At 48.1% G+C, this 24774-nt stretch overlaps 1 protein-coding gene across 1 annotated transcript in view; it reads left to right on the top strand.

The window, feature by feature from the left end:
* The window catches only part of SMOX (spermine oxidase), a 51584-nt gene that overhangs the window by 13308 nt on the left and 13502 nt on the right, over window positions 1-24774 (top strand). Inside the window, exon 2 of the mRNA XM_049779461.1 lies at window positions 19896-20129. Within this exon, the coding sequence (XP_049635418.1) occupies window positions 19922-20129 (208 nt within the window). The 5' untranslated portion in view covers window positions 19896-19921. The remainder of the gene's footprint in view (window positions 1-19895; window positions 20130-24774) is intronic.

The raw sequence follows: 24774 nt of genomic DNA, 5'->3' as shown, positions 1-24774 counted from the left end.
GGGATGCCCGGGATCAAATCTGCATTCGCTGCATACAAGGCAAATGCCCTACTTGCTGTGCCCTCAACTTGGTCTTATGCTAAATTCCACCATTGGGAAGTTTCTTTTTCTTTCCCTTCTACTTTCCAATGAACCTTTCTATTAAAACAAACAAACGTGTTACTGATGAAAAGGTAATGGGATGATTCATAATAAATATTAAATATTAATTATTAGTGTTAAAAAGAATTACTATGTGGGGCTGGAGAGATAGCATGAAGGTAAAATGTTTGCCTTGCATGCAGAAGGAGGGTGGTTCAAATCCTGGCATCTCACATGGTCCCCTGAGCCTGCCAGGAACGATTTCTGAGTGTAGAGCCAGGAGTAACCCCTGAGCGCTGCCAGGTGTGGACCCCCCCCCACCAAAAAAAGAATTACTGTTTATCATTGATTAATAAATGGAAAAAGAGAGATTATTGCTGATGCCTTCTTTAAATTCCTAAGTAAATTCTGAGTGTATTATATTGAGTGATTGGTGTTGGGCCCCTCTGAACCTCAGTGTACACCTTGTTAGAGTGGAGATGTTAGTCTTAAGATTAACTAAACCTTTCATGAAAGACCCTTTCATTGCACTCTGGACCTCAGTTATGCTCTGTGAGAAACAGCAGTGATGTTGCTGATAGAATTCTAAGAACGATATTGGTGGTGGGAACACCCCTGATTCAATATCACTATGTACCTAAAATATTACTGTTAAAGATTTGTAATACACTTTCAAAAAAAAAAAAAAAGAATTCTAAGAACCAGGGCTGGAACAATAGCACAGTGGTTAGGGCGCTTGCCATGCATATAACTGATCCAGGTTCAGTCTCTGTATGGAGGATTCCTTATGGTCATCTGAGCCTCACCAGGGGTAATCCCTGAATGCAGTCAAGAGACAGACCTGAGTACCCCCAGGTGTGTCTCAAAAGCGGAAAAAAAAAAACACACAAAAGAATTCTAAGAACAGACATTTTTTGTTTTCAAGAGCTTGGGAGTTTGTAAGCTTCTCTTTGAACTCGACAAAAGACTTGAATATGTTTATTGTCCAAGTTCTGCATCTTCACTCTGTAGGTGTTTTATGGACTGAATGCTGGGCTCAGGGCCCATGATGTGTTTGGAAATGAACAACTTTGGCTTTTCATCCTCTTGATGGGGGCAGTGGTGGGGTTCTTCCCTCAGGGCTGAACTTTATGGGGAGCCCTTTGTGTTTTGAAAAGCCTGTGTTCAGGCTTGTGGGAGTGCAGTTGAGACACTCTGAAGTTACACAGGAGAAGAAATGATGGCTTGGGAAGAGAAGACGACAGTCTGCAAAGGGGTTTATGATTTTGATGATCTTGGGATTTTCTTTCGTATAGGCAAAAGCACACCCTGTCTCCCCGAACCCTTCTCTAAATTTTGAACCATTCTCCAGAGAGCTCAGGGGCTATTTTTGGCTTTAGGCACAGAGATTGGGAGACTACATACAGTGCTGGGGATTGAATCAAGGTTGGTTGCATGCGAGGCAAGGGACTGGTTCCCTGTACTGTACCTTTAGCCCTTCCCCCCCATTTTTTGAGTTTTAGATAATATCCATAAGTATTTAGGGATTACTTCTGACTCTGTGCTCAAGGATCACACCTGGTGGTGCTCAGGGGATCATGTGGGGCATCCAGGATTGAATTTGCAAAGCAGCCACCTTACCCACTGTAGTATCTTTCCAGCTCCAAACTTATGTTCTTAACTTGGAGTTATGAACCCTTTTGAATCACTGCTCTATGGTGCCAGGTATGAATCAAAGCTTATTTTTTATTTATAGAAATAAAATTGCAGGGCTGGAGAGATAGCATGGAGGTAAGGCGTTTGCCTTTCATGCAAGAGGTCATCGGTTCGAATCCCAGCGTCCCATATGGTCCCCCGTGCCTGCCAGGAGCAATTTCTGAGCATGGAGCCAGGAGTAACCCCTGAGCACTGCCGGGTGTGACCCAAAAACCACCAAAAAAAAAAAAAAAAAGAAATAAAATTGCTCATGCACCATTTTTGAAAATACTATCCTTTCTCTAATGAATTTGTACCTTTGTTTTCCTTGTATCCCCCTACAATCTACAAAAAAGAACTCCCAAACTGATATATATATATATATATATATATATATATATATATATATATCAGTTTAAAGACTGAAAATAAGAAAATACAGAGGGAAAGTTTCCTTGACATGGATCATAACAATGTTGCTTGAACATCACGTTGATCTTATACCTACATTTATAAGCAACAGAAAAAATTCAGAAGAGCTGGACAAATGGCTCAATAAACTGGAATGTGTGCTTTGAATGCAGGAAGACTGGGTTCGGTCCCCAGAATCCCATGATCCCCTGTGCACTTCTGGATGCAAGTCCTGAGCACTGCATCAGAAGTATCCCTCAACGCAACGGGTATAAGCCACAACTCAACAAAAATGTGGGACTATATTAAACCCAAAAGCTTCTGTACAACAACATACTTATGAAATAAAAACCAGCTTATAAGATGGGTCTCTCTTTGTTCTTTTTTCCTCAAGGATGAAACTACAGTAAAGGGCTGAGTAAACACAGTAAAGTCAATAATTTAGAGGCAAGAGCTCAGAGACCTGGAGCCCACCCTGTGGACTTGTTGGCCAATGACCAGCCAGTGACCTCACAGCGGTAGCCCCAAGTTTTGGCGGTACAGTTGGGCGAATTCCGAAGCTGACAGGGGATGCCTCCTGTCAGCCTGGTAGTGCCTGGTACAAAGTGTCTGTGTGTGGGGGAGTGGTGTCCTTGCCACCCTCCCAGTCCCCGTGCCAGGACTGCACCTCTCTTTCCAAGCAGCCTCACTGAGCCCACTTTCTCCTCTGTGAAATGGGTGGTCAGTCAGAATGAGACAGAGGGCTCCATAAAGCAGCAAATGGAGCAGGCAGTTTGGATAAGTAGTTTGGGTCAGCAATGAAACTTGCTGTGCTGGGCCCTGGGAGAGAGCTCTGTAAGCAAAGAGTTAACAGTGGAGGGGCCTGGACCCCTCTGAGGTTTCTGGGTCCCACTCCAGGGAGTTCTCAGAGTTGCTTCTTCTGCTCTTTGTAAACAGGGGGAGCACAGGTCCTGGGCTGGGCCAAGTGGGGACCCCATGGCTCAGGAGAGAGAGAGGATGGAGCCTGGGCCTGCCCCCCCCCCCCACTCTCCCCCTTTGGGGGCTGGAGGCAAAAGCACAGACGGGCTTTGTGCAGTCACGAGGAGCCGCAGGGGAACTGAGTTCGCCTTCGCTCAGCGGCTCTCTCAGCCTTAGTTCTTGTCTGTGGTGGTTTTCAAGTCCTGGAAAGTGCTGACAGGGCTGTTCTCCTTCACCCCAGGGCTGAGGCTCCTGGCAGGGAGAGAGAGAAACCCCCGGAGAAGCCTGGTGGGAGTTGGGGGTGGGGGTTCCTCCTCTGCCAGCTCATCCCTTTGGGGCTTCCAGGCCCCCAGAAGGCTGGGCCTTTCTGTCAGGATCTTGGGGGTGGGGGCCAGGGGAAATGGCTCCTTCCTGCAGGTGATGCCTCTTAAAACGAGGCTGAAGAGGCTCCAACCAAACTTAGGTTAGAAGATTACTTGGGGTCTGGTTATAGATTTGAGGAGAGAACCAATCCCTGAATAAGATTCTCTGGGCACTTCCTCTGCCTCTTACCATTGAATTTCTCACCCCCCCCCAATGCGGAGTGAAGATAAAAGGGGGTTGCCGGTCCACACCACAAAGCTAAAACTTGTCAGAGTGTGTCCCATATGGTCCTCATGGGTCACCCAACCACCCTGATCTTGTCTGACTCTCCCTGCCATATCCTATCAGTCAGAGAGCACCTGGGAAGTCACCCCCTCATGAGCACCCTCTGTACTCTCCTGCCCATCACTCGCTTATCTCCATGCCACCCCGACCTCCTTGCATGAGAGCTGCCCCCCAGATTTTTTTCCCTTTGGGACACCTGTCACCTCTCACATGTCACTGTTTCTTGGGTGACTTCTGGCTATCACTGTCTCCTGAGAATCTGGCCTAGGCTTTGTTAATTTTTTTTTGGCTTTTTGGGCCACACCTTGGTGATGATCAGGGATTACTCCTGACTATTCGCTCAGAAATCACTCCTGGCTTGCGGGACCATATGGGATGCCAGGGGATCGAACCACAGTCCATCCTAGGTTAGCGTGTGCAAGACAAATGCCCTACCGCTTGCACCATTGCTCCGTCCCCTTTGTGGATAATTTTTATTGCCTCAAAATATGCAACATGTAAAACTATTTTCGAGGTAGGGAGAGAGCTCAAAGGGTAGAGACCCTATTTACTATGCACAGGACCTTGGGTCTGATTCTCTTATGACCTCCAGAGACCAATAGGTTTCACGTTGGTGGACCCTAGTACTATCAGGGAAGCTTCCCCCAAACATAGTGGAACTAAAAGGGCTTAGTCTTGGATCTGTGCTCAGGAGTCACTCCTGACCATTTTCAGGGCACCATATGTGGTGCTGGGGATCAAACCTGGGTCAGCCATGTCTAAGGCATGTGCTTTTCCTCTGTGCTACATATCTGCCCCCCCCAATTCACCATTTTATTTATTTATTTATTTATTTTTGGGGACACACCCGGTGGCACTCAGGGGTTACTCCTGAGCACTCAGAAATCGCTCCTGGCAGGCTCAGGGAACCATATGGAGTGCTGGGAATCAAACTCAGGTTCGTCCTGGGTCGGCCTCATGCAAGGCAAATTTGCCCTGCCGCTGTGCTATTATTTCGACCCTCAAATTCACCATTTTAATAATTTATGGATATTTAGTGCAGAACATTAAGGACCATCATGATATGATGGTCCCTCCCTCCCATTCATTTCCAAAGTTTATCTTTTTTATTCTTTTTAGTTTTGGGCCACACCAGGCAAGCACTCAGGGATTATTCTGGCTCTATGCTCAGAAATCACTCCTGCCAGTGCTCAGAAACCATACAGGATGCTGGGGATTAGACCCATTTCATCCATATTCAAGACAAGAGCCCTATCTGCTGTACTATGCTCTAGTCCCACCAAAGCTTTTCTTCGTCTTGGAAAACAAAAACTTTGTCCTCATTAAACACCTGCTCCCCACACAAAGCCCCTTCTAGGCTTCTCCCAAGCAATCATCATCTACTTTCCTAGAGATATGAACTTGACCCAGCAGCCTATCAGTAGAATCAGACAATAGCTGACCTTTGCCTAATTTATTCACTTAGCATACTAGCTTCAGAATTCATTTTATTTATGCATATGGAGACCTGGGTGAGAGTTCCTTTTTAAAATGTGTACCAAATCATTGTTTGTTTGTTTTGTTTTTGTGTCACACCTGGCAGCACTCAGGGGTTACTTTTGGCTCTACGCTCAGAAATTGCTCCTGGCAGGTTCAGGGGACCATATGGAATGCCAGGATTCGAACCACTGTCCTGCATGCAAGGCAAATGCCTTACCTCCATGCTATCTCTCCAGACCCCCAAATCATTGTTTATTCTTTTCTGTTTGTTTTTGGTCATACTTGATGCTGGCTCAGTGCTAAGGGATCGTTTCTGGTGGTCATGGGAATAGGTGGGGTGTCAGGGATTGGATGCAGGTCAGCTGTGTTCAAGGCAAGCCCCCTACTAGCTGTATTACCTCTGAAGCCTTATGGACATTTTTTGTTTGCTACTGGCCATGCCTTGCCATGCTCAGAGGCTCTTCCTGGTGCTATGTTTGGTGGTCAACTGGTGGTGGTGCTTCAGGATCAGGCAGTGCTGGGGGTTGAATATGGGCTTCTTGCATCTTTAAACAATCTCTCTGCCCCACTAATCAACACAGGCTGTTGTGAATAATGCTGTCATGTGGGTGTGCAGATGTTACTTGGAGATCCTACTTTCAATTCCTCACTGGAAGTAGAACCACTGTCTCTCACAGTAGTTCTTATTTGGGGAGAAACTGTTAGGCTGTTCTGTGGTCACACATTTTACCTTTCGATGAAAAATAAGTTCATGGCCTGGAGTGATAGTATATTGGATACGGTGTTTTTGCCTTGCGTGTGCGTGACCCAGGTTTGATCCTCAACATCCTGTATGGTCCCCCAAGTACCGCTTGGAATAATTCCTGAGTACAAAGCCAGGAGTAACCCCTGAACTGTGCTGGGTGTGGCTCTTAAACAAAAAAAGAATCAGTTTGTCATTTTCTCCCCACTCCCTGCTTATTTTTTGGGGGGTTGTGGTGGGGGAGGCTCATAATTGATGCTCAGGAAATCTAGGGTGATCATCAGCTAACTTGGCTGTTGGTTCAATGCAAGGGCCTGTGGAGGTGGTGCTATTTGAACCCTGTGGTGCTCAAGGCTTCCATGCTGCACCCAGCAATGTTCAGGGGACCATGTGCTACTGGGGTTCTACCCACTCCCTCCTTTTGTCTCTTACCTTGTTCAGTTTATCGCTAGTCTCTTTCCTATTGCCACATCCTCTGGAACCATTCTCCAGTCCTGCTTTTAGATACATCTGTTCTTTTATCCTTAATAGTTAAAACTACCCCCGTCTTTATTTTGCAAAATTCAAGGGTAGAAATGACACAACTATTAAAGTTCTCCTGATTTCTTAGCCCAACCCCAAAACTCAGGGGTTGAACAACTTCCTGTACCATTGAAAACTTCTCCCTGCCCCCACCCCATGTCCTCTGGGTGTGCCTGTGCCGTTTGCTGGGGTTGGGGGCTCTTACCATTTCTCACTGATCAGCCTGTTTAATCCCTACTATGGAGGGTTGGGTCTCCCCTCCAAGTGGGTCTTGTGTCATCTGGGGAACTGGGGTCATCCTGCCCTTTCTCTTGGACTCTGGGGTGGTGTGTGTGGGGGAGGTAGTGAGGCACATATTCGCCCAAGGAAGCTCAGAGTATCCCCCACACTCCAGTGGGGGTTGAAGGCTCTCGAGGAAGCAGGTGTAGCTGCCACAGCTGCAGAGGAAGTAAGATGAGTGTAGCTAAGGGTCCTCCTGGGCTAGGTAAGGTTTGCAAGGAGCTGCTTAGAGGGAGGGGAAGCTGTGTTTAGAGCTAACTTTTTTTTTTTTTGGTTTTTGGGCCACACCCTGTGAGGCTCAGGGGTTACTCCTGGCTATGTGCTCAGAAGTTGCTCCTGGCTTCTTGGGGGACCATATGGGACGCGGGGGGATCGAACCGCGGTCCGTCCTAGGTTAGCGCAGGCAAGGCAGGCACCTTACCTCCAGCGCCACCGCCCGGCCCCAGAGCTAACTTTTTTATGGTTCTTTTTCTTTCGGTTACATCCTGCAGAACTTAGGGGTTACTTACTCATGGCTCTGTGCTCAGAAATTACTCCTAGCAGGTTCAAGGAACCATATGGGATGCTAGGGATTGAACCAGAGTCAGCCACATGCAAGGCAAATGTCCTATCTGCTGGGCTATTGCTCTGGCCCCAGAGAGTTATTTATTTGTTTTTTTTTGGGTCATACCCGGCAGTACTTGGGTTACTCTTGGCTCTTCTAAGCTCAGAAATCGCTCCTGGCGGGCTCGGGAAACTATATGGGATGCTGGGATTCGAACCACTGTCCTTCTGCATGCAAGGCAAATGCCTTACCTCCATACTATCTCTTCGGGCCCCAGAGTTATTTTTAATTAAAAAAAATTAGGGTCTAACGATAGTACAGTGGGTACTGTCTTGCATGCTGCACCTTTGTCTGCCATCTTCTCTCTTGTATAAGTGAATCCCAGATATTCTGGGCCAGGCTGGAGGGTATATCTGGGAGCTGTTCTAAATCCTTGACTATAAGATTACTACTTATGAAACACACATGCTCAAGTCTTACCCCAAGGTACCTGAATTAGAGGGCCCAGTGTCATCATACCACAGCAGTATTACTAGGATAGGATGTTCTTCAGGATTCCTGGACATGATTGAGGGGGTTCTCAGTGACTTTTCTGCTGGCTAAACTTGCCTCCAGGTCTAGTCTTCTAGCTCCACCTTTCCAGTGGCCACTCTGTCTCTGTGTTTTTCAAGTCATTTATGATGGTCTCAGGTGACTGTTTCTGGTGCTGATGATTGAACTAAGATCTGTTCAAGATGTGTGCAAGGTACGTGCTTTACTCACCACCCTGTCTCTGCAGATACCTTGGTCTTGAGGTTAGTTTTCTCTTTCAACCTTTTGATGAATATTCTCAGGTGGTCACCACTGGCTCCTTTCACTCCTCCCTTGCTCATGCTACTAAGGGCATAGTTCCACCAACCATAGCTCTAGGATAGCATCCTGGCTGGGGTCCTGGACATTTTCAGTGGCTGATGACTTCCTGGAGTGGACTCCCTACTGGGTGCCAGGTTTTGCCCAGTGGGAAGGAATCTAGGCCATGATGACTTACCCTAAGGGGTTCTAAAGGGATCCTTCCATGAAACCACATCTTTATTCTTTATCTTTATTATTGTTTTTTGGACTTGGGGCCATACTCAAAACTTACACCTGGGGCCAGAGAGATAGCATGGAGGTAAGGCGTTTGCCTTTCATGCAGAAGGATGGTGGTTCGAATCCCAGCATCCCATATGGTCCCCCAAGTCTGCCAGGAGCGATTTCTGAGCGTAGAGCCAGGAGTAACCCCTGAGCGCTGCTGAGTGTGACCCAAAAATAAAAACAAAACAAAACAATGACAACAACAACAACAACAACAAAAACCCTTATATCTGCTTCTGTGCTCAGGGGACACTTCTGTGCCTGGGATGGAACCTGAACAGGTGCTTAGAAGACACATACTACTGCTGCTGTTATAAACCAACTTGAAAAAAATGTATGGGTACACGGTCTCTTAGCTAAAATCTCTGGGTTGCTCTGGCCGGGGAGCAAGTCCCCATCTAGCTGAAGCTTCAGCAACAGCATCCGTATTATGGTCATATCAATGGTCCATCTTTACTGCTTTTCCACTGTTCTCTGCAGAGACACTAACAGACAAAAGACTCCAGGCCTACTAGTTTGAGGTTGAGAAATCTAGGTTTTTTGGGAGTGAAGGTAGCTAGCTTCCCTTACCCCTCCGTACTTCCAAAAGCCTTGGCAGCCACAGCCACATCTCATAGCCCTCCCACCCCCCATGTCATCTCATTGGCCCAGCACCACAGATCTTGAAGCACTCAGCTGTAATGCAGCCTTGCGAACACTTCCAAGTTTTTCAATACTGATACCCATTAGAACACACTAAATTAGATGTCAAAGTAGCATAGAAGTCAGCTTAGGTAAAAAAACAAAACCAATAACACTGAATGCTCAGCTAACAACAGAACAGCCTAATAAACCTTCTGAAAATGACTTAATGATACAACATTGTTGTAAGATACGACAATTTAACAAATTTGCTTTTCCTGAAGTTTTTAAAAATACAATTCCATTACCATTTAGTTGTAACAAGCAATATAAAATAGATTATTTCATGCCTGTTAAAAAATAAGTGGGGGACTGGGGACAGAGATGGAGGGAATGTTACATTGGTGGTAGGAATGATGTTGGAACATGAAATGCCAGAAACAACTGTATTATGAACAACTCTATAAACCATTATGCTTAAATAAAGTGAAAGAATTAAAAGAAAAAAAAGAACAGGTGCTTGGCTCTTATAGCTATCTCCCCAGCCCTAGAAACATGTGTCTTTAGAACTTGGCTGGGGACACAGGAAACTGGTGGCAGGCTCTGAGGCTAAGGACAGCCTCCTTCAGCATAGGGGTGATCATTCCCATTTTGCAGATGGGAAAGCTGAGCCTCATGGACTCCTCTGAGGCTGGTGTCGTCAGAGAAATAGTCTGCTGTCTGGGCCATCTCATTTTTACCAGATTCATCCTGGAATCCCACTGTCATGATAGCAGGTGCCTGAGTTCTCCAAGCCAATGCTTGGGGCTTCTAGGCTTCTGGAAGCTCTAGATCGAAAGGGGAACTAAGGCTTGTCTGCACAGAGGCAGCCACTGACTGGCCAGATGGGCATCTGTGTGAAGGCAGATGAGATGCAGCCATGATGGCATGGGGAAGCAGGACATGGGACATGTGGAGTGGGTTTAGGTATGGCAGCCCAGCATCAGAGCTGTGCAGGCCTTCTGCATGAGTTCCAGAAAGGATCAGAAGAGATTCAGAATCCATCAATCACACTGGAATCCTACTTGGATCTTCACTGGGCCATTGTCAAGCCTCCCTTTGCTGGGATCTCCTGGGTGGAATTTGAGCTAAGCTATTTGAGTGTGGGGGCAGTACTGCAGTTCTAGCTCTTTCTCTTTTTGAATAATAAGTAATAATAATAATTAATAATAATAATAATAATAATGTTTTGGTAATGCTGGGATTTAATCCATCAGGCAAGGCATATGTCAAGTGCTTCAGCTCTAACTTTTTCTGGGAACTCAGCTTTCAAAATTCCCAGGTCTGCACCCCTCAGAAAGATGCTGCCCTTTTCCCAGCATCTCTCCATGCTCCCCTCCTTCTTCACTGCAGGGGCCAGGAATTCAGCCGATGAGCTGATTTGGCAGTGGCTGTGGGATATATGTCTGTGGCTTCTGGAAGTACAAAGGAGTTGGGGGCGGCTGCCCACTCTCACCCCAGCGTTCTCAGCCCCTAAACCGGTTTACCTGGAGTCTTTGGCCAGTGAGGTGTCTCCACAGAGAACAGTGGAAAAGCTGGCACTGGGACTCTATCTTCAAGGGAGTGCCTGATGGTAGCTGAAAGCTTGGGTTCTGGAACAATCTCTCTGGATCTAACCTGCCTTGCTGAGTGTCAGGATGTACAGGGCATGCCCCGCTCCAGAAAGATTCATGTCCTGCTTCTGGATCCTGTCTAGGTCTGGCTCTGCCTCAGGCCCCAAATCTTGGCTTCTCTGTTCATTGTAGGCTCACAGTCTTCTTCCTACAGAGTCCTTTATTTTTAATTTTAGTTTTTGGTTTTGGTGCCACACCCATGGCTCTGTGCTCAGGGAATATTCCTGGCAGGCCCAGGGGACCATGTGGGACTCTGGGGATCCAATCTGGGTCAGCCAAGTGCAAGGCAAGCACTGTACTATCTCTCTGGAGTCCTTACAAAACCCTTTAAAATTGTGCTTTTGGAGCCCTTTGGCCTCAGAAGAGAGGAAGTTCCCATCTATACCTCAGTCTGTGAGTAAGAGGTTACTGTGCCGGGGGCTCTACTTTCTCCCTTTTATGAGCTTGGGGTTGCCTAATGACCACTGTGGGATCCTCTCCACACCCTTTTCCTTAGATGGAGTAGTATAACCAGGTAGTAAATATGGGGGCTCAGATAGTCAGGGCAGCAGTGATTCAGACTTGGGACTACATAGGGTGAAAAGAGTCTCATAGTGAAATGGGGTTCTGGAGGAGGCTTGGATCTCAAATGAAGACAGGTTTTTCAGTAAGTGAAATGACTTTCTGGGTCCTAGAGGAGTGTCCTACCCTAAGCGGGTCCCTTTGGGGGATCATTCTTCTCTTCCTCTTTCCTCTTGCAGGGATCACACTTGTGACACATGTGAGCTTAGTGAAGCCCTTTCTAGCGGGTCCCCAGCCCCAGTTTGGAGGTGGGAAGATTCACAGACTCTAGGAGGCAACCTTTCATCACCTGGGACAGCAGGGGTTTTCAAGGGGTGCAGGAAGGGAGTCATTAGGGTGTTGGCCAGGTGGGATCTAGAGAAGGGAAGCCAGGACCACCTAGCAGGGGAGACAGCTGAGCCTGTCTATGCTCATGTCTGTTCCCAGCTGACACCCTCTCTCTCAAGCCTGCCCAGTTCTGCTGCTTCTTGCACTTCCTGACTGGCTTGCCCTGGTGAGGAGGCCTGGGAGGGTCTTGTTGGGGCTACTTTGGGTCCGGCCCCTCCCTGGAGTGAAGGGGTGGGAGGTGCCTTGGCTGTAGACACAGAGCCCCTTTGTCTGGGCTGTTGTGCAAAGCAGCTGGTCTGGGATTTCTGGGCGGTTTTTCACATTTGAAGAATAATTTCATTGTCTGGAGGACCCTCGAGAATTCAAATCCTTCCCCAAACCTGCCAGGCAGTCTAAAGAGAATCCCCTGGACCAGTCTCCCCCACTTTCCCCTCCTATTAGAGCAGAAGTGGGGGAGACTCCCTAGAGGACTGATGTAGGGCCATGGGACAACCTTCTGAGGTTGAATTTCAGCCATCTCCACTGGGAGGAGAGACTTGTAAGTTCCAAGGTTAGTTGTGGAGGTGGAGGGAGTCCCCTGAGCAAGAAGGAGCCAAGTTGGGGCTCAGGAAGGGTGGAACCTGTAAATTGGCAATAGTGTGTGCCCTCAGGACTGCTTCTGTGGGCCATGGGCCCCTGAGGGGGCAGGAGGTTAGCCGGAAGAGGGCAGGTCCTAATTGCTCTTCTCTCTTCTTTGGACCTTGATAAATGGACCATAGGACACACCTTCAACCAAAAGGGGGTATGGGTTTTGATGGGGGGCGTGCCTGCTTGGCTCTGATTCTGAGGCCCACCAGTACTGTGGACCACCAAGGCTACAGTTGGCAATGCTCAGGGGGTCTTCAGTGTGAATGGAACTTGGGGACTCTTACATACTAGGCATACCCTGTCCCTTGAGCCATTTCTGGACCCACAGTCAACCTGTTTGTCCTTGTGAGGAGCCTTGCTGGACAGATATGGAGTCCAAGTCGTGCACCCTTCCTCTGTGACAGTGTTTTGCAGTAGTGACCACTGTGGGGAGGAAAGAGATCCCCTGTTTGTTGGGAGCTGAAGGCCTTCCACACTGAAGAGGCCTGAGCAGTGCATGATGCCTCTAACCCTCTGCCATCCCTTCCTAGATTTGGGAGCTCAGGCCTTGGGGGAATGTGTCTGGAGTCTAGCCCAGCCCCCTAGTTCTGCTCCATCCTGGGGGCTCCAACCTCACCCTAGAGAAACTGGCAGTAGGGTTTTCTGGGGATAGAGAGTCCTAGGCCTTGAGCATTCAGGTATTGGGGGTAGTGGGTGGCCAGGGGCAGAATCAGTGCCAGGAAGCCCCGTTTCCAGCTTCAGGAAACTTCGGTGGAGTGGGTCTTGCTGGTTATTCTTGGTTGTGTTTCCAACTGCGTTGTACCCCGGGGATGGGAGGGGGACATGTGAATCACAGATCTGCGAAGAAGCTATTGGGATGCTTAAGACTGGTGTCAAATTGGGGTGTATGTAATGTATGTGTGTATATCTGAACATATATATGTGAGTGCATATACATATATGTTTTGTGTTTTTAAGAGAAAGAGGGATGGAGAGACAAAGAGTCAAGCATAGAAAGAAAAGAGTCAGGCATAGAAAGACAAAGTCAGAGTCAGAGAGGATGAGGACAAGAGAGTCAAAGGACAGAGAGAGAAGAGGGGAACGAGAGAGAGAGACAAGAGAGTCAAAGGACAGAGAGAGAAGAGGGGAACGAGAGAGAGAGACAAGAGAGTCAAAGGACAGAGAGAGAAGAAGGGAACGAGAGAGAGAGAGAGAGAGAGAGAGAGAGAGAGAGAGAGAGAGAGAGAGAGGAAGAGAGAGAGAGGTTATGGGCATAATGGGCATAGCTCAGTGACTGAGCACTTGCCTTGCATGAATAAGCCCCGGATTGGCTTCTTGGCACCATGGGGGTGTTGGTGGGAAGCCAGCAAAGTGATAGGCCCAAGGATTCAGGACTTGCATGTACAGTGCCTGGTTCCTTGGAAGTTCTTAGATGAACCTCTGGGTTTTGCTCTTTGTCAATTCTGGCTGGTGTTGGAGGAAATGGCACTTGACGTACATAGTCCTTATAGTTTCCTCAGGGAGTCAGAAGGAAGAGGCAGGCTGGGGAAGTTAGGAGGTTAAAGTGTTTGGAAGCTAAGGGTTTCTGGGCTTGATCTGATGGCCAAAGAATGGTCTTTCATGAGGACTTCTTCAACTTGTCTTGGGGTACTTGGTGGACCTGTAGTTTTAGCTGCTATGGAGACATCAGGGAGATTCCTGTTGCCCTGGCTCCATGCCTGGGTTTTAGTGCCATGCCTGACTGTGCTTAAGGCTTTCTTCTGGATCTGTGCTCAGGGATCAGTCCTGATGGATCTTACACGGGTTACTGGGGATTGAACTCAGCATGCAAGGCAAGAGTCCTACCCACTGTACTATTTCTCTGGCCCCATGCCTGGTTATTCTAAGAGGGGTGCAGCAGGGCAGATGCAGTCAAGACCAAAACCTGGCTCCAGAATTTGGCCATTAGGAAGGGTAATGGAAGGGTAATGGAGCTGAAAGCCTTGAAGTGTCAGGAAAAGCTGGGAGGTGAGTGAGTGAGGATGTGGCCAGGACTCATGCTTGACTGCTGGCACCCATCCAATCTGACCTCACCCTTGTCCTTTGGTGACCCTCCATGGGCCAGGCTCCTTATTTGGGCATCCTTTTGAAAATGTGTAAAGATTCTCCCAGTGTGGTTTTGGAGGTTCAGGAGGGGAGAGCTCACACTCAGTGTTGTTCAAGGCTTATTCCTGATTCTGTGCCCAGATATCACTCCCAGTAGTCTTGGAAAGCCATACGGAGTTCCAGGGATTTAATCTAGATCAACTACTTGCAAGGCAAGTACCCTATGTGCTCCATGCTATATCTCTAGCTGAGTAAGTACTTACTTTGATTGGGAGAGGGGTAGAGTTCTGTTAGTACAGGGGAGAGAGTTATTCCACTTCACCTGCTGTACTGCTCCAACTTCAGTTGGGGGAAGTTTTCCATTATTTTGTTACATCTTTTTTTTTAAATTACCAAATTCTGTAAGTTTAATTGTATGTCAAAACTTACACTGCAAACTAATTCAGTGCTGGGGGCCATGTGGGGTGGGGATCCAAGCCCCTTGAGCTCTGTCCCAGCCCCCTGCTGTCTTGTCTCTAGTTTGGCTTCTTGGTCTGGTTCTCAGACAATATTGGCGCTGGGTGGAGGAAGAAGGGAGCCTGCAGGCCAGAGAAGTGGGGGACAGAGGAAGAATGGGGCTATTTTTAAGGGGGATGAGACACCCGGCCCTATTCATGTCCAGCTAGCCTCATTCTTTAGAGCTAGCAGCTTGGTCCACTTGGGGCCAGGGGGGCTCCAGTTCCCCTCCTCTGCCAACCCCCCCATTTGCCATGGAAGCCAGAGCAAGGAGGCCAGTGTCTGTTGCTGTCTCCTCCTCCCTGCTCCTTCCCGCCTGACTGAGCCAGCACTATTTTTTTTTTCTTTTCTCCTTTATCTGCTCAAAAAGTACAGGGTGTTCTGTTTCTCCTGTGCATACAGATCGAGGAGCGGATGTTATTTATTTCTTTCTTTTTTTCCCCCCGAAGGCGAGAGGAGGCACAGTGGAGCAGTAAGTGATTGCTTCCTCAAGGAGACCTTTTCTCATAAAAATTCAGAAAGGAAAAGATGACACTCAGAGCAGCAAACAAGCTACACCCCTCCCCAACACCCCCCAACTGGCTGTGGATTAGAGCTCGGATGGCCTGGCTTGCGAGAACCTAGACTCAGGCTGTTTCCCCATGTTGCTTTCCTCCCCTTTTTCAGTTGGGAACTGAGGGTAAAAGGTGGAGGACACTGGACAGATTCATTTCTTTGTCCTCTGTTGGGGAAGTGGGTGTTTTGGAGCCCTGTGTGGGATGAAGCCAAGGAGGGACAAGATGGGGTTCACTGTGAAAAGCAGGGCACGGGTGATACCTTGGGCCCCATTTACCTGTTGACCTGCTCAGGTGTGCAGGCCTGAGTTCAAGTTCAGGGTGTCTGATCTATTGGCACTGCTTTTGGTGTTCTAGGTTCCTCTTAAGAGTACAGTACACATTGTGTTTCTCCCAATCCCTGTTCTGAAGTCTCTGCTCATAATTCAGTGGTAGAACTTTAGAAATAACTCGGTGTCCCCAAAAATGCTGACCACGGTGTCCCACTCCCCCTTTCACACTTCAGCTTGCTTTGACATATAGTGTCTGGACAAGCTGGCCAGTTCATGGAGGACGCTGAGGCTGGGGAGCTGGGCAGCCTAGATCTACATACACCCCAGTATTCTTTCTTCCTGCTAGCACTTTTCAAAGTAGTCACTCACCTGGTAACTGGTTTGCTTGTTTTGGTTATACCTAGCGTTGCTCAGGGGCTATTCTTGGCACTTTTCTTGAGAGATGCCTGACCTTTGTAGAGGGACCCCCTAAGTGCTGTCAGTGATCTAACTGAGTTTGGCAAGCACTTAGTGGTCAGTTTCCACTTGGGTTTGCCAAAGCAGTAACAGCACCCACATCCAATTATACGCCATATACCATTCCATTTCCCCATTAGCACTGAATCAATTTTCACTTTTGATTTGTGGATCACTGCATGGTGCTCATGACTGCTTGGGACCATGCTCAGGAACTGGCTGTGGTACCAGGGATTAGAACCAGGGTCACAGGCCCCTGCAGAGGCATGCAAGTGTCTCATCTCCTGTACTGGCTCCCTTGTCCCTCGGTTTCGAGGGAGCCTGGAGAAAGATCTGTGATAAGGCTTCTGGTAGAAGCAATATTTTTTACCCCCCTTTTCATCAAACTCATGCCCTAGACAGCACAGGAACTTTTCCTTGCAGTGGACCAGAAAATCATATAAGAGGTAGAGGTCTGAATACCAGCTTAGGCAGCCCCCCTCCCCCCTCAGAAGCTGTGGGGTAGGAGGGCAGCAGTGCCACCTGGCACGGCTGGATGCTGGGCAGTGGTGGTATCCGCCCACACCAGGTGTGTTTACAAAGTGATATAAGTTCATGGCACCAGGACCCTTTCTTCCAGTTGCTGCCCACTGAGCGCTGGCCTCCACTTCTCAGTCTAGTCCCCTGGAAAAGAACCTCGGAGAGGAGGTGGAGGAAAGGCAGCCAGACTTGCTGTGAAGGTGCCTGCAAGTTTGGATGTATGGAGTCCCAGTGCAAGAAAGACCGAAGGGGAGAGGAGCAGTGGGAAGTGGGGACACTCGCTCTCCCTGAAGGGGCCTGGGAGCCTATCTAACTGCCCCTGAATTGAGTCTTATGATCTGCTAGCCCTTAGGAAACTGGCCTCGCCCTCTCTTGCTGCTTGGATCTGGGGCCTCAGAGGCAGGAGTGGGGCAAATTCTCATTCACACCCTGTGTTACATGCAGCTGGAGGGGATAGAGAGCAGAAGCTTTTTTTGTTTTTGTTTTTGGGTTTTGGGCCACACCCATTTGATGCTCAGGGGTTACTCCTGCCTAAGTGCTCAGAAATTGCCGCTGGCTTGGGGGGACCATACGGGACGCCGGGGGATCGAACCGCGGTCGAGATCTTTCCTTGGCTAGCGCTTACAAGACAGACACCTTACCTCTAGCGCCACTTCACCGGCCCCCTAACTCTGGAGAATCTTTAGAAGAAGGCTCCTTATTCTATGATAAAGATGCCAGAGCCTGCTGAGGGGCCAGCTTTCAGTCTTCTGTAGGGAGTCGGGAATAAATATTTGACTTTCAGTGAGGTACACACACAGATAAACCTATATGCAGACACATACGGGAACATTCATGAATACACACAGTGCAGTCAGTCATTCATATGAGCACACACATACAATCCCATATACATTCACGCAGATTCATAAATGCGCACACACAGATGTGTATCTGTACCACAAACACGGTGACTGGCTCGAATACCAAATGTCCAACTCCATGACTCTTTGTACCCTACATAGCCACCATTCAGGTGAGCACAAATTTCTTCAACTAGAAGCTAACCCCCCCCCCCCATGCCATACCTGCCCCTCCACACTCTTTTTCTTTTAGCCTCCCACACTCTGCTTCAGGAGCTGTGAGTCTGACAGTGGGTGGGGCTTCACTGTGTGTTCTGGGCTCCAGCTTCTCTTCTCAGTGTCTTAGGGAGCAGATGTATGTTGTTTCTGTGCCCTGCCCTTGTCTGAATATGCTCCTCGGCATGCTGTGGGTTTATCCCTTTTTTTGACAGAGGGGCCTTGGACTGTTTCATGGGGCTCTTGAAACAAAAAGGCTGCCAGGATCATGCTGGTGTGTCTCTTTGGGAGAGTAGGCCTGGTTTGCTTACTAGGCTCAGGGGCCAGTGTTTACTTGTCTCCTGCTGCTGCACCGGAGATCCAGCACCTTCCACCCACATTCATTCCCTATGGTTCCTTCCTGGATACAACCAAAATCCACAACTTCTGCCAGAGGCTTCAGTCAAGGCAGGGGAGGAACCGGCACAGAAACGGTATCTTAGGGCTTCCCCTCATACCTTCAAACCCTGGGGTCACTCTGGGAATGTCAGGGGAGTCTCTCTCAGCCCTGGGGAGGGGCCAGGAAGATTCAGGTCTTCCAGCTGCCCATCCTGCCTGGCGTCTCTGAGCAAGCTGGCTTAGTGTAACTGTTAATTTGATGTCTGGCTTCTTGGTCCACAGGTCCTCCTGGTCCACTGCTTTGTGGTGACCAAGAGGCTGGGTGACCCGGGAAAACTACCAGGGAAAGACTGGAAATAGCAGAGGCGCTTCTGCTACCAGCCTCGTGGCACTTCCTGAGAGGAGGGCGGGTTTCCATCCTCCCTCCACATTGCCACCTCATTGAGGATGTGAAGGAGAAGGAAGGGGCAAGGGAGTGAGAAGGCAGGGCAGGGCCACAGGAGGGGGAGCTGTGGTTATGTGCGCCGTCTGTGTGCCGTGAGCACTTTGAGATCCCTGCTGGCTTTGCAAGGTGGCCGTGAGGAGCATCGTGAAGTTGGGGGGGATACCCTGTATTTCCTGTGAGTATTGTGGGGTTCCTGTGAGCATTCAGAGGTTATGTGAACACCTTTGGATGCGTGTGAAGATCCTGGGGTCCAGGCAAGCAGTCTGGGGTCTGTGTGAATATTTTGAGGCATAGGTAGGTGAGCACTTTGAGAGTTGTATCGGAATTCTGGGGTCCAGGTGAGCATCCTGAGGGTTGGCATGAGCATATCAGGGTTGCTGTGAGTGTACTGGGTTCTGTGTGTGCCTCTGGGGGCATGTCCTGTGAGAACTTGGGGTCTGTGAGCATATCCCAAGGGTCCCGCTGGCATTGGTGTGAGCATTCTAGGATTAGGTCAGCCTCCTGGATGTGTGTGGAAGAGTGTGAGTGTGGGGCCATGACTGCGTGTGAGTGTGTGTGCGCAAGAGTTTGTGAATGTGACTGTGTGTATGTAAGAGAGAGAGTATGTGAGAATATGTGATGTGTGTGGTCATCTTGGGGTCACTGCCAGCAGTAATGCTGGGTGGAGCTGGCTCCAGGGTCAGAGGTCCCAGGCCAGTTTCTCTGACTGCTGCCCTCACTGTCATTCTTTTTCTTTTTTTTTTGGTTTTTGGGTCACACCAAGCAGTGCTCAGGGGTTACTACTCCTGGCTCTGCACTCAGAAATCGCTCCTGGCAGGCTTGTGCGACTATATGGGATGCTAGGATTCGAACCACCATCCTTCTGCATACAAGGCAAATGCCCTATCTCCATGCTATCTCTCCGGCCCCAGTCATTCTTTTTCTTGCTGATACATGTCTCAGCCCTGGGTAGTGAGAATGCCCTGCAGGTGTGGGATGGGCTGAGCAAATATCAATCAGGGACTCCTTGCTCTCTCTTTGGGGTCATTGGTGGGTGCATGGTCCGTCTCTCTTGTCCCCCCCTCCCTCTGTCGTGTGTGTGTGTGTGTGTGTGTGTGTGTGTGTGTGTGTGTGTGTGTGTGTGTGTGTGTGTGATGTAGCAGTGCACAGGATTACTCCTGGTTCTGCACTCGGGAATTACTCTTGTTGTACTCAGGGAGCCATATGGGATGCCAGGAATCGAACCTTGTGGCTGCCTGTAAGGCAAAAGCCTTACCCGCTACACTGTTTCTGACCTCCTCTCTCTGTCTTTTCCCTTCTCCTTCCTTGCGTAGCCTCTTGTCCTGGTCACTGATGCATTCGTGGTGGTAGTGGTGGGGGCAACTGGGGATCTTCCGGAGGGTCAAGCCCTGGCTCTGACATTTCCTCTCTCTGCAGGTTCTTAGGAGGTGAGCACGGACGGCATGCAAAGTTGTGAATCCAGTGGTGACAGTGCGGATGACCCTCTTAGTCGTGGCCTCCGGAAAAGGGGACAGCCGCGCGTGGTGGTGATCGGCGCCGGCTTGGCTGGCCTGGCTGCAGCCAAAGCACTTTTGGAGCAGGGCTTCACCGATGTCACCGTGCTTGAGGCTTCCAACCGCATCGGAGGCCGGGTGCAGAGCGTGAAACTCGGTGAGTGCCACCATTTGTCCCCCCACTACTTCGCCGCCTGGTCCAGCCAGGCATCTTCCTATTTTAGCACTTTTCTGGGGTAAGGATTTCATTATGCACCCTACACATTTTCCAGAAGCTTCTTTTGCTTCTCTCAGCAGCCTGCCAAGGGGGTAGTTGGATTTTTCACCTCTGTTTTGGGAACATGATTGAGGCCTCATTATACTTGGGAGGGAAAGGGCCCCTGAACCACATTCTCGTGGGAGTTTCTGTTCCCCAAAAAGGGGGGAATTCTGCAAGTTTCTATTAGTCATGAACTTGGTTGTGGTGGTGGTTTGGGGCCACACTTGGTACTGCTCAGCAGCAACTCCAGGCTCGGTACGCAAGGTGGTGCCGTGGATGGAGCCCACCCTGACCTCCCGCAGGCAAAGCATGAATTTCAACCTATGCAGTTTTGTTTTTGATGCTGTTTTTTGCGGGGGCCACACCTGGATCTACTCCTGGCTCTACATTCAGAGTTCATTCATTCTTGGCTGTGCTCAAGGGACCGTATGGAATGCTGGGAATCAAACCCAGGTAGTTTGCAAACGAGCAAGTACCATAACCATTGTACTATCGCTCTGGCCCATTTTAGCGTTGAGTGTAAATTGTGTATCACATGAGAGCCTCAGGGAGTGGGTAGGACTGAAGTTTAGGGCAATAATGGCAAAAGAGGACACGGGGCTGAAGGGGGAGGGAGGGCACTGGTCTAGAAAGTACAGTGGTCAGTCCAGACTCCATTGTCACTGAGGACACATATGGCCTTCTCTCCTTTGAGGAGTCACAATGAGTTTCTCCCCGAACATTGCTTGGAAGGAGTGTGATTATTCCCTTTTCTCCCTGGTACACACAGACATGAAGGAGATTGTCTAAGCAGCGAGGCTGAAAGTGGAGTCCAGGCCCTCATTGACTTGTGACAGCTGTGGGAAGCTCCTGGCCACTTTATTTTCTACCTGCCTGGCCAGATACTACTGAGAGCCTTGTGTGTGTGTGTGTGTGTGTGTGTGTGTGTGCGCGTGTGTGTGCCTGTTTGTATGCGTGCACGCGCACGCACGTGTGTGTGTATGTGTGTGGTGGGCTACTGGTGGGCTCAGAGGACCTTATGGGGTGCTAGGGATTGAATTTAGGTCAACCTTGTGTAAAGCAAGCTTCAGCTTCTATTTGCTGTACCACCTCTCCTGCCCCTAGTGGTTTTCTTTTTATCCAGGTGGATTTTTCAGCTGGTCTTGTTGAGGCTCCTTGGGTAGCTAGCTGTATGGTTTGGTTGTATGTCCCCAGTGATGGACCGGCCCCATGGCCACTTTGTGTTCATGGTGGTCAGCACTGGCTGTTGAGGCTGGGTCATGTATCTCCAGTGACTGACACCAGGGTTTCTCCCCATGATAAGAAAACATTCTGAGGGGATGGGAAGGGAGCCACAGTTTTAAGGGGCCACATCAGAAGGGGTGCTTTGACTTTGAGGTCTCTGGGGGTATTAAGGAATTGGAGAAAGATTGGTGGTGGGGGTGATGGGCAAACATGATTCTCTTTAGGTCACCTAGTTCAGTTCCCTGGGTGCTCCCAGAAAGCCTCCCAGGGAAGGGCACACATGAGGGTGGTCTTGGTGTTGTCTTTCCAGGTTCAGTCTTGTCCAATGAGGTAACTTGGGCAAATCACCGCAAATCATAGAACCACTCAGGGTGGCAGGTAGGGTGATCCTGTATTGTTAGGGCACCCCACAGCTCAGTTTCAAATGGGGTTGTGGGTAAGCCTTTCTACTCCAACAAGCAATAGTAAGGGCGAATTCAGCTCAGTCATGCCATGGTCCACCTGTGCCATATCCCAGTCCATTGGCGAATGACTTAGCCTCCCAGAGCACCCTTCCTCTTCAGATGCAGAGAAGATACTGTTTAGACTCCATGCTGGAGATTTCCATGACCCTCTCCTCAAAATTGAGGTACCTGGGGGCAAGGCTACCTTAGCATTTGTGCCTCTGCCTGCCTGACTCCAAATCAGAGATTCTCAGGCCATCCTCTTTGGATTTGTTAATTGACTATAACAGCTCCCAGAAAGCAGGAAGTCCATTTATTCATGACATCTCAGATTTAGTCCAGAGGCTATGAAAGGACCCACACTGGCAGCCAGGTGGAAGAGATACAGAGGGCAGTAGATGGATAAAGGCTTGGAGCTTCCAGACTTACCCTGGCACACTGTCCTCTAGATCTTTACCCATTCATCAGCACCCTCACTCCAAAGTCCCTCCTCTTGTTCTTTTTTAAGCCATAATTTAGTGAGTGACTGGTATTTACAATATAGTTACTCAGACTTCTCAATATCCCAAGGACCCTCCCTACCACTCCTCAGTTCTATACATAAAATCTTCACTTCTGATGTTGTTCTTTACTGTATTTCTTTTCTATCTTATATTTGAATTCTTTCTCTCTCTTAATTGTGGAGGTGGTGACACCTACATTCAGGTGAATAGAGCTAACCGATTAGAAATTGTAGGTCAATGATAAATTAATAAAGCTAATCTTTTTTTTTTTTACAAAAACTATTCTCTTTATTGCAGGTAGATACATAAAGAGATTAATGCTATGAATTTTTTTCCTTTTCTTTTTTATTTTTTTTCTTTATTTTTTTTTCTTCAGTGCTCAAATGTTACTCCTATCTCTGCACTCAGGAGTTATTCCTGGTGATGCTTGGGGCCACCTTGCATGCGATCAACACAGGTTGGACCCTGGTTCGAATTCTGGCATCCTATATAGTTCCCCATGCCTGCCAGGAGCGACTTCTGAGCACAGAGCCAGGAGTAACTCCTGAGTGCCGCAGGGTGTGACCCAAAACCAAAACAAACAAACAAACAAAAAAACACCAGAAAAAAGAAAGCAGAATATCTAGGTCTATAGAAGTATGAAAGTGTTTAATCTTAAGAATGAGAATATTAACTTGGTGTGACAAAATATTACATTGTGGGGTTGATAGTCTTGCTGGTGGCTAACCTGGATTTGATCTCTGGCATCTCATATGGTCTCCTGAGCTGCCAGGGGTAATTTCTGAGCACAGAGCCAGGAGTAACCCCTGGGCACCACTGGGTATGGCCCAAAAAACAAAACAGAACAAAAAAGAAAATGTAACATTGTAGATACTATTTAAATGCCTGTAATTAGTAAGTAAAGTATAATAAAAATTTCTATGGAGATTGGTGTACATGTGCTCCTTGGGCCCATGCATATGGTACCGTAATATCTCCTCTCTTGAAACGTGCATTTTTCTTTTTTTTTTTTGAATTTGGGTCACACCGGATAGCGCTTGTGGAGGTGGGCTCTTCCTGGCTCTATGCTCAGAAATCGCTTCTGGCAGGCTCGGCGGACAAATGGGATGCCGGGATTTGAACCACCATCCTTCTGCATGTAAGGCAAACGCTTTACCTCCATGCTATCTTTCCAGCCCCATGCACCTTTCTATTTTTATTCTGGGTTGTATAGTGGGGCTCTCTTCACTTTTGGAGAAGCTCGTGTTCTCTCTTGGGCGTGATATTTTCTCCCTTTCTTATCCTTTCTCTCCTCTTCCTCAGTACCTTTGAATAAAGCATAAGCAACAACAATACACGGTCAGATTTAACCTTAGGTGTAAATAATTCTTAAGTACTTAATTAATTTTGCAAATGTATAAAATCCCTTAGTAGGTTAAGAGTAAAAAAGCCTTTCTAATCTAGTAGAAGGCAATCGTAAGTGCCATGAGTGAATGTCATCCTCAATGCTAAGGGTTTGTCTTACCTTCTAAAGGAGCTCCTTTAAATGCTTTTTACAAGACTGGTTCTAAGGAATGACCTAAGCTGTTGCCTGTACTTGAAGCTCTGTATCATTTCTTCAAATATGAATGATGGGGCCAGAGAGATAGCATGGAGGTAAGGCGTTTGCCTTGTGTGCAGAACGTCAGTGGTTCGAATCCCAGAATCTCATATGGTCCCCTGAGCTGCCAGGAGCGATTTCTGAGCGTAGAGCCAGGAGTAACTCCTGAGCGCTGCCGGGTATGACCCAAAAACCAAAAACCAAAACCAAAACCAAAAACAAATATGAATGATAACCTAGCTGAATAGGGTTTTCTTGGTGACATGTACATTTTTTTAAAATTTTTATTTTGATCATATTGGCTTACATGACATGTACATTTTAATGACTTTTTGTGCTCTTCTGGCATGTAGATCTCATTTGATCTGCTCTGAATCACATGGGTGTATGCAAATTCATTTTTCATATTCACTGCTTTCAATACTTTTGTCTCTATCTTTGGATTTTTGTAATTTTGAATATGTGTTTTGGAGTCTTCCTATTTGAGTCTGTCTTCATAGGGTCCCTCTGGGCCTCTTGGACCTCGGTGCCTCAACTCTGGGAAATTCTTATCTATGATTTCTTTAATTCTTGTTTCTACGTCAAATTTGTCTTCTTGTACTTTAGGGACTTTGATGATTCTTATATTGTTCCTTCTGAACTTACCCCATTGTTTTATGGTATGCTCTTCACTTCTTTTCAGACTATTTTCCACCTTCCATGGTTTTCTAATGGTTTCTTATATCTCATCTTGGTGCTCCTTAATATTACCATTGGTTGCTATGATTCTGCTGCTCAGAGCTTCTATTGAGTTT

This window comes from Suncus etruscus, chromosome 9 (assembly GCF_024139225.1).
Source record: "Suncus etruscus isolate mSunEtr1 chromosome 9, mSunEtr1.pri.cur, whole genome shotgun sequence".
Taxonomy (NCBI): Eukaryota; Metazoa; Chordata; class Mammalia; order Eulipotyphla; family Soricidae; genus Suncus; species Suncus etruscus.
Note: the sequence above shows the minus strand (reverse complement) of the source record. Positions and strands in the feature narration are given on the sequence as shown.